This window comes from Dendrobates tinctorius, unplaced genomic scaffold (genome assembly GCF_039654945.1).
Source record: "Dendrobates tinctorius isolate UK_male_01 unplaced genomic scaffold, ASM3965494v1 ptg000093l, whole genome shotgun sequence".
Lineage (NCBI taxonomy): Eukaryota > Metazoa > Chordata > Amphibia > Anura > Dendrobatidae > Dendrobates > Dendrobates tinctorius.
In genome coordinates this window covers 11,867,922-11,880,510 of record NW_027361761.1, presented here as the reverse complement: position 1 = coordinate 11,880,510, position 12,589 = coordinate 11,867,922, and the positions used below count along the sequence as shown (strand labels likewise).

The window sequence follows — 12,589 nt, the reverse complement described above, 5'->3', positions numbered from 1 at the left end:
GAAAGGGTGTTAGGTTCGTATAACTGTGTTTGTTATTTTTAAATAAAAAAGGAAAAGTGTGGTTTGTTTTTATTTCAAATAAGACATTAATCTGGCTGTGTTTTTATTTACAATATAACTATAGGATTAGCAATGGACAAAAGTCTTATAGACACCTCTCCATTACTAATCCGTGGGCTTGTTGTCACCAGACAAAACAAAAGGTGACATCAACCCCACAAATATGAACCCCACTTGCCATCGCTACAGGGCAAGTGGGAAGATCAGGGCAAAGTTCCAGAATTGGTGCATCTAATAGATGTGTCTTTTCTGGGGTGGCTGTGGGCTGCTATTTTTAGGCTGTGTGGAGCCAATATCCATTGCTCGTTACCAGTCTTAGAATACCAGCCCCCAGCTGTCTGCTTTAGCAAGGCTGGTTGTCAAAAATGGGGGGACCCTATGCCGTTATTTTAAATTATTCATTTAAATAATTAAAAAAAAACAGCTTGGGGAATCCTCTATTCTAGAAAACCAGCCGTCCTAACACTGACAGCTGAGGGTTGCAGCCCGCAGCTGTCAGTTTTGCCTGGCTGGCTATCAAAAGCACATGGGAACCCATTCCATTTTTTTTAAATTATTTACTTAGCACGCAGGTGCCAGATAATGAATATTCCCATCAGCTCTCGCCTGCTCTCACTGTTATTAGTGGCAACAGGCCTCAGTTGATGGAGGCAGCAGTCCCATCAGTCGACACCAGTGACTGAAGGTAAACATTATACCTCCAATCAAAGCTATTGGCTCACGCTGTCAAATGTGAGCTCATGGCTGCTGACTGGCAGTAATGATTTTACCACCCTTCAGAAGCAGTGTTTGCAGCGCTGTCATGCACATGACAGTGTGGCAAAGAAAGGATGTTCAAGCGAATGGGGTTTGGTTTCAGGTCCGGGATCTGTACTGGTACCTGAACCCTAATTTTTTTTAACTGCTCGGCCGAACCCACCAGACTCAAACATCCAGAAGTCCACCCATCTCTATTAGGGACACCATATTATGTGCATAAGATACAAACAAGAGCTCTTTTGAGGTGAAAATTCTTACACAATGGGTTTTTAATCTGTGAAGAGTCTTTGAATGCAATGCTAAAGAGCATGTTACAGAGTAGGAGGAACTGACTAGAATAATAAATATATTTTGGTGGGAGAAGATTCACTATAACATGTGTTATATTCACAGCAGTAGTCCCATCAGCTGACATCAGTGGCTGGAGGTAAACTTTATACCTTGAATCACAGTTGCGGGCTTGCGCTGTCATTTGACAGCGTGGGAACCGCAGATGTCTGACGGTGAATATTGTACTGCCAATTAGAAGCAGTGTTTGCCATGCTGTCATGTACATGACAGTGCAACAAACACCCGGTGTTTGGAGGCCGAACCAGAGCATTAACACGGACTTCCTGGTGAAGTCTGTGTTCGGTGTCCATTCCCAAACAGTAGGGATTTGGTACGGAAGCCAAACTTTACTGTTCGGGTTCGCCCATCTCTAGTCCCTATATTAAAGAAAATGACAATGAATTGGCAAGTATGTCAGCAGTCCTAGACAAAAAACATTGTGTACCATGCTCTGCTTTGCAAGAAATGCATCAACGAAGCTCCGCTGATCATTCATGTCCAACACTTTAAGATGCTTCATAAATGTGCACTGAATGAATGTATGCAGCTCCTTCACATTCTTCTGAAAGGTTTTGTGGCTTCCTGGTAAAATTCCCAGAACTGGATATAAATTGTATAACTGGAATGATAAAATGTAGAAAAAAAATGTATAAAGTAAACCATGCATGATAGCGTAAATCAACATTGACACCTCTCCTAATATACAGTGGGTACGAAAAGTTCATTTTTCACTCTTTGTTTCTTTGCAGCCATTTGATAAATTCCAAAAAGTTCATTTTTTTCTGATTAATGTACACTCTGCACCCCATCTTGACTGAAAAAAAACAGAAGTGAAGAAATTTTTGCAAATTTAGTGTAACACCCCTTTAGGGCTACCACTGTACCCTGGATGTTATGGAGGGTCTCACCTCTTTCATACGCAGTGCCTCCACCCGAATCTTGATTGGAGCTCTGTCTCTGGGCTGCAGAAGAACAGTTATCTTCTACCAGGGGCTGATTCGGGAAACCCCTGCCACAGCTTGGTACACATTCAAGAAACAGGAGTAAAACAGTTTAACAGATTTATTGCTATAAAGCAGAAATGAGGTGGGTTTAAAGGAATAAAAATACAATTCAATTAACTGTGCTCTATAAAAGTCATATACACATCACCGTCTAATTAAACTCCAACCCTGCAAATATAACGTGGCAAAGTCCCCCTCTTCTGTATTTACTCAGTCCAAACGTTGGGGCCCAGTTGCCGTGGATGTTGGCGCGCAAAGTAACAATCGTGGGTTCAACTTAGTTGAACATTGATGTCAATAGTTTATGTTGCCTTGTACTCACTGTAAATAGCGCTGATAGAACCACAAGTCTCATAAGGGCACTCACTGTGTCTCTAATGACCGGAGGATTCTTTGGACTCCAGCTGGGGGCTGCAGGATTTAGACCTTTATCCAATGGGAGTGCCGGCCGGACTCTCTGGATCTTTGCTCTCTCCAGCAACACAGGTATTTCCGCGGGGTCCCCCACACTCTGCAACTTAGGGCAATCAAGATCCACACCGCTCTGTCTCTCATAACCAGCAGCAGCCACGTTTTTCCTCCTCTCCCCATTTACTTTCACTTTCTCCCCAGTGTCCTCCCCCAAGTCCCTCCTCCTCCCTTCTTCTATCATCTCACTGGAACAAGGATCCCTGGGAGTTGTAGTCTTCTGCCACTCAGGAGAAAAATGATTAGTGTCTGTAGGTCCCTGTTTAACAGCCACTGCAAAATTCTTCTTAGAGTGTGTAAGCTCCAGCATGCCGGTAGATGCTCTGACAGTTCCCTGTGCAGGTGTTACATTAGAAAAAAAGAAAAAATTAAATATCACATGGGTCATAAGGATTCAGACCCTTTGCTCAGTATGGGGCTGCGTGTTCCAGGTATATTAGTGAGGGACTATGGGTAAGTGTGGTGTCTGGTTATCTGAACAGATTGTACTTTTGGATACTCACCTTTAATGCAGTGGTCTGGCAGTCGTCAGATATTTAGTGGAAATTTTTCTCATTTTGCTATAACCAAGAGGATTTTCCTGATTAGTCTACATTATCAGTTCTTATGTGATGCACTTTAGACTGCAGTGAGTGTGGATCCTTGGTAGAGATGTAGTTATTTGTACCACCTGCCCACCTTTTTATATTTTCTAAGACCCAGTCTATATACTTGCCTGTCTGTTCCTTCCCCCATCTTGAGCCTGTTTTGTACGTTTTTAATGCATTTTGAATAAAATATTGGCTATTTTTCTATTTATGTGTTTTTTCTTTTGGATTTACACTCTGTTATTTTTGCTAACTCCTTTTCTCAGTATTGAGTAGAAGCACCTTTTGAGCTTGTACAGCCATGAGTCTTCTTGAGAATGATGCAACAAGTTTTTCACACCTGGATTTGGGGATCCTCTGCCATTCTTCCTTACAGTTCCTCTCCAGTTCCGTTAGGTTGGATGGTGAACATTGGTGGACAGCCATTCTCAGGTCTTTCCAAAGATGCTCATTTGGATTTAGGTCAGGGTTCTGGCTGGGCCAGTCAAGAATGGTCACAGTGTTGTTCTGAAGATACTCCTTTGTTATTTTAGATGTGTGCTTAGGGTCATTGTCTTGTTGGAAGGTGAACCTTCGGCCAAGTCTGAGGTCCAGAGCACTCTGGAAGAGGTTTTCATCCAGGATATCTCTGTACTTGGCCGCATTCATGTTTCCTTTAATTGCAACCAGTTATCCTGTCCCTGCAGCTGACAAACACCCCCATAACATGATGCTGCCACCACCATGTTTCACTGTTGGGATTGTATTGGGAAGGTGATGAGCAGTGCCTGGTTTTCTCCACACATACCGCTTAGAATTATCACCAAAAAGTTCTATCTTCATCTCATTAGGCTAAAGAATCTTATTTCTCATGGTCTGGGAGTCCTTCCTGTGTTTTTTAGCAAACTTTATGCAGGCTTCCATATGTCTTGCACTGAGGAGAGGCTTCTCTCTGGCCACTCTGCCATAAAGGAGGGCTGCTGTGATAGTTGACTTTCTTCCATCTCCCTACTGCATCTGTGGAGCTCAGCCACAGTGATCTTGGAGTTCTTCTTTACCTCTCTCACCAAGGCTCTTCTCCGACAATTGCACAGTTTGGCTAGATGGTCAGGTTTAGGAAAACTCCTTGTGGTCCCAAACTTCTTCCATTTAAGGATTATGGAGGCCACTGTGCTTTTAGGAACCTTGAGTACTGCAGAAATTCTTTTATAACCTTGGCCAGATCTGTGCCTTGATACGATTCTGTCTCTGAGCTCCTTGGCCAGTTCCTTTTGACCTCATGATTCTCGATTGGTGTGACATGCACAGTGAACAGTGAGTTCTTATAAAGACAGGTGTGTGCCTTTCCAAATAAAGTCCTATCAGTTTAAGAAACCACAGTTGGACTCCAATGAAGGAGTAGAACCATCTTAAGGAGGATCACAAGGAAAAGGACAGCATGTGACTTAAATATGAGTGTCTGAGCAAAGGGTCTGAATACTTATGACCATGTGATTTCTTTTTTTAATAAATTTGCAAAAATTTCAACATTTCTGTTTTTTTTCAGTCAAGATGGGGTGCAGAGTGTACATTAATGAGAAAAAATAAACTTTTTTGATTTTACCAAATGGCTGCTATGAAACAAAGAGTGAAAAATTTAAAATGTATATACTATATGTATACTGGAACTGCAGATCTGCTAGATTTGCCTTGGTCACCTATAAGTGTTTTTATTGTGAAGTGTTTAGGAGTAACAACAGTTTAAAGGGTTATTTCTAGTGCTCAGACCCTCTGAGGTCTCTTACGACTGTATCTATCCCCTTTCAAGTTACTTAGCACAAACACTATCTTAGTAATGTCAAAGTGATGCTCAACATATGTTTTTTTTCTTTCTGCAATATTGGTGGCTTGCTTCAGAATAAATGTATAGATAATGTGTGACTGAATTGCAGCAGCACTATAGCCTCACTGGTAAAGCAAAGGGCTACCGGCATTGTTCTTGTAAGGGATCGTGGACATTGGAGTGCAAGACTGAGGGAGCGAGGAATGACTCAAGATTCGGGGGTTGTGGTTTCCTTTACCTTTACTTGATGGTTCAAGGTGCAGACCGGAGCACTGATAACAGATGGTAATGGAGATCCGGGCAACCTGGAAGCTATCTAGGGTCCACTAAGCCAGATGGGTTGGGGGTTTGGGGGCCTTCCTATTGCACTGTCCTATGAGGTCCTTGCTGCCGAAAGCTATGCTCAGGCCTCTGTTCCTTCCTGTCCTTAAGTTCTTGCCTGTATGGCAGGCAGCTTGAGCCTACTACAGGTGTAGTTCCTTTGTGGCGACTCTGGGGTACTGCTGTGCCGATGGGTGTTTGATGGGGCCAGGAGACCTGCAGTCTCCTGCCCTCCAGATTTAGCTGCTGGGACTTCTGTACCCATGCAGCCACGGACTCCGGCGTCCAGTTTCTGGCGCTCAGCTCTGGGGTCAGCTTGGTTACAGCTCCACTCCCCAGGTTCTCCTTGACTTCCCTCTTCTCCCTCACTTCTCTCTCTATCACTTTCTCTCTCAGACTCCTAACCCCGCCTCCAGGCCAGAACTTATAGGGAAGCTTCCCTGAAACCAGGTGTTAGAGCTCCCCCTTCTGGTTTGTAGTCAGGAAAAGTGTTGGATGCTGGTGTTACCTGGGAAGGGGACCCTTCCTTGCTTTCAGGCAGGTCATCACCCCCTTGAGGGAGGCAATGCCAATGTTGCAACCGGACCCCTGGGGTGCCACATTTGGATCACCACTAATTCTTTGTCGATAACCCTATTTGCTAGTATTTGAGCAAACCAAGGTAAATTTATCCATAGGTAGAACTGTCCATTGCTATTAAATGATGAAATTTATATTAGAAATAATATATTACAAGAAAATAAAACAAGAAAAATAAAAAGAAGAATAACCTAACTAAAATCATTTTGTCTGCCAGAAGCCGAAGATTTTCATTAATTAAATCCAAGAGCCTGTTAAATTGTGGATCTTCATAATCCATACGATTCCCAAGTAACATTGAGACTATGATATTGGAAACTGCTGAGGTCGTGATCCTGGTGTTATCAAATGGCTCTCCTGGAAATACAGAAATCCAAGTTATAAAACATGTTCATCCTTCTATAAAACATATTGCAGATTAGACCATTTACCTTTTTGTTAATGACAAAAGTTGGGAAAATTGTCTAAGCTAAATGCGTCAGAATTTTAGCTCAACTGTTCTAAGAAAAGTGAAAAACATGTTTATGTCAATTTTGTCAATGTTTATGTCAATCTACATGCCAGTGTAGATAGGTGAGGTGCCTGAGTAGGGTTCCAAACCATACGAGTAGTAGTAGTAAAATTCGGCGCTGGTGAATTTATTTACGATGAATCAGTCTACAGATAACAGCTGGTAGATATAACATTTCGGCCCGCATGGACCTTTATCAGATAAATGCTGCATTGTCGTGTTGGAGAGTGATTAATAGATTCTCACTGGGGCCAGTGAAAACTATAAGGAGTAAAGCTAGAAAAATGTGTAGGTATGTCTGCTCTGACAGTGGATCTTCCCACCATACCCTCTTCACCACAACAATGCTGTCATGATCCATGCTGGATCAGGACTGATATAAAGCACAGGTAACCTTTTTTCCGTGCTTAGGGTTGGTGATAATGTAATGGTTATGTGTGTCTGGACACACCGCCTCCAGCAGGGCGAATTTATATGACACACGCGACCCTGGATACACCGCCTCCAGTAGGGCGAATTTAAATAATAAGACGTGCTGCCGGATACACCGCCTCCAGCAGGCGAATTTCAGAAATACTTGTGAAGCCGGATACACCGCCTCCAGCAGGGCGAATTTAAATAATAAGGGGAAACACCAGGGAAACAATTACAATGATGGGCCCTGTGATAGGGAACGGGGACGTGGAGACCTCCTGCACTCCCCTGAGTAAGTGTCTCTGCACTCCTACCGATCCCTAGGCCAGTTCCGCACCGGGCGCCGCTCAGTATGCTCTGGTGCAGTACGCCGCCCCCAGGTTGCTGGAGGCCGCCATGTCCCTTGCCATCTGGGTGGATAGACGCCTTAGGGAAAGACATATGCAAAAAGTGCCCCCTGATGTCCTCGCTAGGGAGGAGGACCGACCAGTGCGGATGGAGGAACCCAGACAGCCCGAGGTTGTTGATACAAAAAAGGGTGAGTCTGCAGCTCATCGTGGTGGGGGGTATGCTTTTCCTGTGGGAAGCCTGGCCATTTTATGGGAGCCTGCCCAGTTCATGCCAAGTCTCCTGACAAACCCATGCAAGTAGGAAGGAGCTGAGAGTGTTCCTTGCAGCACTGTCAGCCCTGGTGTGGAAGGAGTCATAGGGGATTTCCTTGTAGCTCTGACAGAGCTTGGTAGCAGCGATTCAGGAGGAGAGCTGCATTCTGATGGTGGACTCTGTTGCCAGGAGAAAGTGCAACAGAGTAAAGCTAAGTGGTGTTTCCCTGTTTGTGCCTTTCCTTTATGTGTGTTTCAGTGCAGTGGTGGGATTAGTCCCTGCACCGGCCATTTCACTAGGTGAAGGGCGAGCTAGGGTTTAAAGGTGTCCTGAGCGGCGCCCAGTGCGGAACTGGCCTAGGGATCGGTAGGAGTGCAGAGACACTGACTCAGGGGAGTGCAGGAGGTCTCCACGTCCCCGTTCCCTATCGCAGGGCCCACCATTGTAATTGTTTCCCTGGTGTTTCCCCTTATTATTTAAATTCGCCCTGCTGGAGGAGGTGTATCCGGCTTCATGTGTATTTCTGAAATTCGCCTGCTGGAGGCGGTGTATCCGGCTGCACGTCTTATTATTTAAATTCGCCCTACTGGAGGCGGTGTATCCAGGGTTGCGCGCGTCATATAAATTTGCCCTGCTGGAGGTGGTGTGTCCAGTCACACGTAACCATTACAAATGCAGCATTTATCTGATGAAGGTCTATGGGGACTGAAACGTTATATCTACCAGCTGTTATCTGTGAACTGACACAATTCTAAATAAATATTTTATAACATATCCTCTTGAGTGCCGAGTTTACTACTACTACTGTGTCCAATTTTGTGTTTCAGATACTAGTTTTTTAGGTTTACTATAGTTTTTTGAAAACTGTATGCAAAAGGTAGATGTGGCTCATAGTGCATCAAAAACAGCCAAAATGTGCTAAAGTATGCCATAAACACAAATACTTCACCTATGTAAGCCTTTGTTTTTGAACAGTGCATTGAAATCATAGACAATTGCTGGAAAATTGTTTTTCTGCATGGATCTTGACTGTGAACTACAAGGCTGCGAACACATTAATAAGTACCTTTTCAGTTGAAAAACATACTGGTTCCGTAGCTGCACTACACACAATGGGACTTCGCTTTTCTCATTGTAATTTATAATAAGTCATTTAGTTTTGCTGATTTTTGAAGTCTTTCTTATCTTTTGCAAAATTCAACTTTTGTTTCAACCATCTTTGTGTAAATCAATAACACAATTAAACATAAGAAACGTTATAAAATATTAAAATAAATAATTATTTATTTCCCTACATATGTGTAACTTTTTCTTTCCCCTAAACTTATCCATCACTCTGAAAAGCAACAAAAACCCGCCCTGCTCACGACAAGATGAACTTCAAGCTCACTGTGGGATCATATTATTGATGTCTATTTAAGATAATAGAAAGGGGAAGGAGGATCAGAATGAGACTGAGAACAGACAGACATGCAGAACAAATGATGCTGGTGATTGAAATTTATTCTTCTCACCACCTTAGCTGGATTCCCAGCTACACTGCTCAGAAGTGCTGCATAATGTTCTATATTCCACCCCAGATCTGGATTTCCAGATATACTGCTTAGTAGTGCTGCATAATGTTATTTATTCCACCCCTGAGCTGGATTTCCAGATATACTGCTCAGTAGGCTGTATGATGTTCTTATTCCACCCCAGAGCTTGGTTCCCAGCCACACTGCTTAGTACTGCTGTATAATATTTTTCATTCTACTGTTGCTCCAAAATACAGTCATGGCTGAACATGTTGGGACTAGTGATGGGCGAGCACTAACATGCTCGGGTCTACTTGCTCGGGTTGAGCAAATTGGAATGCTTGGGTGCTCGACCTGAGCAACGAGCTCAATGTAAGTCTATGGGAAACTCCAGCATTTTTCCAGCGGCCCCACCGGCGGTCTGCAGAGGGCCTAAAAATTGCGGAAATCGATGGGAACAGTGTTCAAAAGACAAGGGAATAGCATGGTGAAGACTCCTGGAAGCCTTTCTGACTCACCGTTCACTATTTTGAACAATGTTGTCAGTGTCTTACGCCACTTTTACAGGCGCACACTAAAACATATAAAAACAAAATCAAAATGGATTTTCTTTGGAAACATGTTAAGGAACATGCTTTCCAGGGTAATGACTTGTATATAAGGCAAAATAAATAACCCAAAACAAAAATGATCTTCCACACCTTGGACTTTCTTCACACGTAGCATTTTTTATGTGTTTTTGAGCTTTAGCATTGCTTTCAACCAAGACAAATGCATTCTATGGGAAATGTCATTTTAACATTTTACAACCTTATCTGGCAATGTGGTGTGTGACACATCATCAGACACATCCTGTTTCATTTATGAAGGAGGGACTTTCAAAGTCACAAAGCCTATATTTATAGGGCCATCAGGTGGCCTTTACTATTCTTAAAGGGCCAGCAGTCATCCCTCACTATTCTTAGAGAGCCATCAGCCAGCTATGCTTTGCTGTTCCCGTTATTAAACAGTGGGTCTCCTATACTGTTATTTTGTATGCAGTGAGTGGCAGTGCTGCCCAAAATTTGGATGCACCTCAATACCCCTTTGAAGAGATGTACAGGAGGGCCTCCTGAAAACAATGTTCCCTTAATTGGGAAATGGGTTTCCCATACTATTTGCATATGCAGTGAATGCAAGGGCTGCCAAAAATTTGGAGGCACTCCATTGCCCCTTGGAAGAGATGTGGAGGAGGGTCTCATAAAAAAAATGTTCCCATTAGAAAGGAGCTGGTCTCCTATACTTGTAAAACCCTTGAACTAAGTGTATGGGCTGACAAACATTTCCCCCTAGGGGGTATACAAGAACATATTGTATAATCGTTTTTTTATGGGCATTATAAACACCCTTTAAAAAATTATGTGGGTGTTGCAACAATGACCATGGTCACCCTGGTGATATGGTGGATGAGGAGAAGGAGGAGGATAACAGCAAATAGCCAAAATCAGGAAGCGTATACCCGTGTGGGTGTGAGGAAGCGCATGGGAATAGACCTCCCAAAAAAAGACACTGGATTTGAGTTTATGTTACGCTGCTATCATTCAGTGGTGTTGAGAAGTCTGGCCCAATCCAGCCTTTGTTCATTTTAATAAGAGTCAGCCTGTCAGCATTTTCAGTTGACAAGTGGATGCGCTTATCAGTTTTAATTCCACCAGCAGCACTAAAAATCTGCTCTGACAAAACGCTAGCGGAAGAGCAGGCCAGGACCTCCAAGGCATAGAAAGATAGTTAATGCCATGTGTTCAGCTTGCATACTCAATAATTAAAAGGCACAGAGGAATCATGGAGGATGTTGGTACAGTCAGCAAGGTACTCCCTCAGCATCCTCCCAAACTTTACAATCCTTGTGAGAGTACCCCGCGCCTCAGGGCCTGTGCGATGGGAGGGCCTGAGAAAACTCTCCCAGAACTTTGCCAGTGTTCCCCTGCATCTGCTGGATTTGAGTAGTGTCTCTCTCACCTGTACTCCTTGGTTGTCCAACGAACTGTGACCTCTGCCACCAGCATTTTCAGATGGGAATTATTTTTAATAATTCCGCAACAAGGGCCCTCTGGTACTGCCCCATTTTAGTAGACCTGTCCACCTCGGGAATAAGAGATAGAAAGTTCTCCTTGTGTCGTGGGTCTAGAATTGTCACCAACCAGTAATTACTGTCACCCAAAATTTTGAGAACACGAGCGTCACGGGACAGGCAGCATAGCATAAACATAGTCATGCGTGCCAGACTGCTAACAGGCAAGACTTCTGTGTCCTCACCAAGAGGACGACTGACAATGCTCTCCTCCTCCTCCCTGTCCTCAGGCCATCCACACTGAACAGACGCTATGACAGTTGTGCAGGTAGTATCGTCTATAGCGCATGGAACTAGCTCCTGTTCTTCCTCCTCTTCCTCATTGCCACACAATCCACGTTGGGATGAGATGAGGATGGGCTGTGTGTAATCACCCTGTATGGTTCCTTGCCCCATCTCATCGTGCTCCACCTGCATTGGATCCTCTTTGATTGTGAGCAAAGAGCATTAAAGAACACGGAGAAGCGGGATGGTGATGCTAATTATGGCATCATCGCCGCTCACCATCTTGGTTGAGTCCTCAAAGTTTTGGAGGATGGTACATATGTCTGACATCCATGTGGGCACACAGGCGGCATACTATGATAAGCAGATCCAGCAGCTCCGGGTAGCTTTTGAGAAACCGCTGACCACAATTTTAAGCACATGGGTCAGGCCTGGTACATGTGTGAGATTGCCTCACCTCAGAGTCGCCACCAGGTTCTGTCCTTTGTCACACACGATCATGCCTGGCTGTAGGTTCAGCAGTGCTAGCCACACATCTGCCTGCTTTTTCAGAGCTATCCACAACTCTTCAACATTGTGCGGTTTGTCACCTAAGCATATTAGCTTCAGCACAGCCTGTTGTCGCTTAGCTCAGGCAGTGATTCCAGCTTGTGACTGATGTGGTCACTCACGAGATGGAGGCTAAAGAGGTGGATGAAGAGGAGGATGAGGGCAGGAGATGTAGACTGTGCCAGCAACCTTGATTGACCTAGGGTCCGCAATCCTCAGCGTTGGGAAGACGAGTTCCATCCCAAGGTCCGACTGGGTCCCGGCTTCCACTATGTTAACCCAGTGTGCTATCAGCGAGATGTACCGCCCCTGCCCATAAGCACTTGTCCACATGTCCGTGGCTAGCTGGAATTTCCCAGTTACTGCTTTATTGAGGGCACAGCTAATGTTGTGAGACACGTGCTTGTGTAATGCGGAGACGGCACACCAGGAGAAATAGCGGCAGCTGGGGACTGAGTACCGAGGGAAGGCTGCCGCTAACAGATTGTGGAAAGCTTCCGTTTCCATGAGCCTAAAGGGCAACATCTCGAGCGCAAGCAGTTGCGAAATGTGTGAATTTAGTAGTGTGGCCTGTGGGGCATTGGCTGCGTATTTGCACTTGCTTTCCAAGAACTGGGGTATGGTCAAGTGAATGCTGTGCTGGGACAAGGACATGGATGTAATTGCTGATGGTGCTAGCTAAGTGTATGCAACGACAGGGCAGGAGGCATCTTCACATGCACCATGGACAGGGGATTGGCTTGTACGTACAACA

The 12,589-nt window shown here is 44.4% G+C and overlaps 1 protein-coding gene across 3 annotated transcripts in view; it reads right to left on the bottom strand.

Moving 5' to 3' along the window:
- LOC141098548 (cytochrome P450 2K4-like) overlaps positions 1-12,589 on the bottom strand; it is a 94,312-nt gene that overhangs the window by 25,595 nt on the left and 56,128 nt on the right. For all 3 annotated transcript variants that reach the window (XM_073586430.1, XM_073586428.1, XM_073586429.1), the window contains 2 exons: positions 6,106-6,266; positions 1,595-1,768 (listed from right to left, as the gene is read on the bottom strand). In XM_073586430.1, the coding sequence (XP_073442531.1) occupies positions 1,595-1,768; positions 6,106-6,266 (335 nt within the window). The remainder of the gene's footprint in view (positions 1-1,594; positions 1,769-6,105; positions 6,267-12,589) is intronic.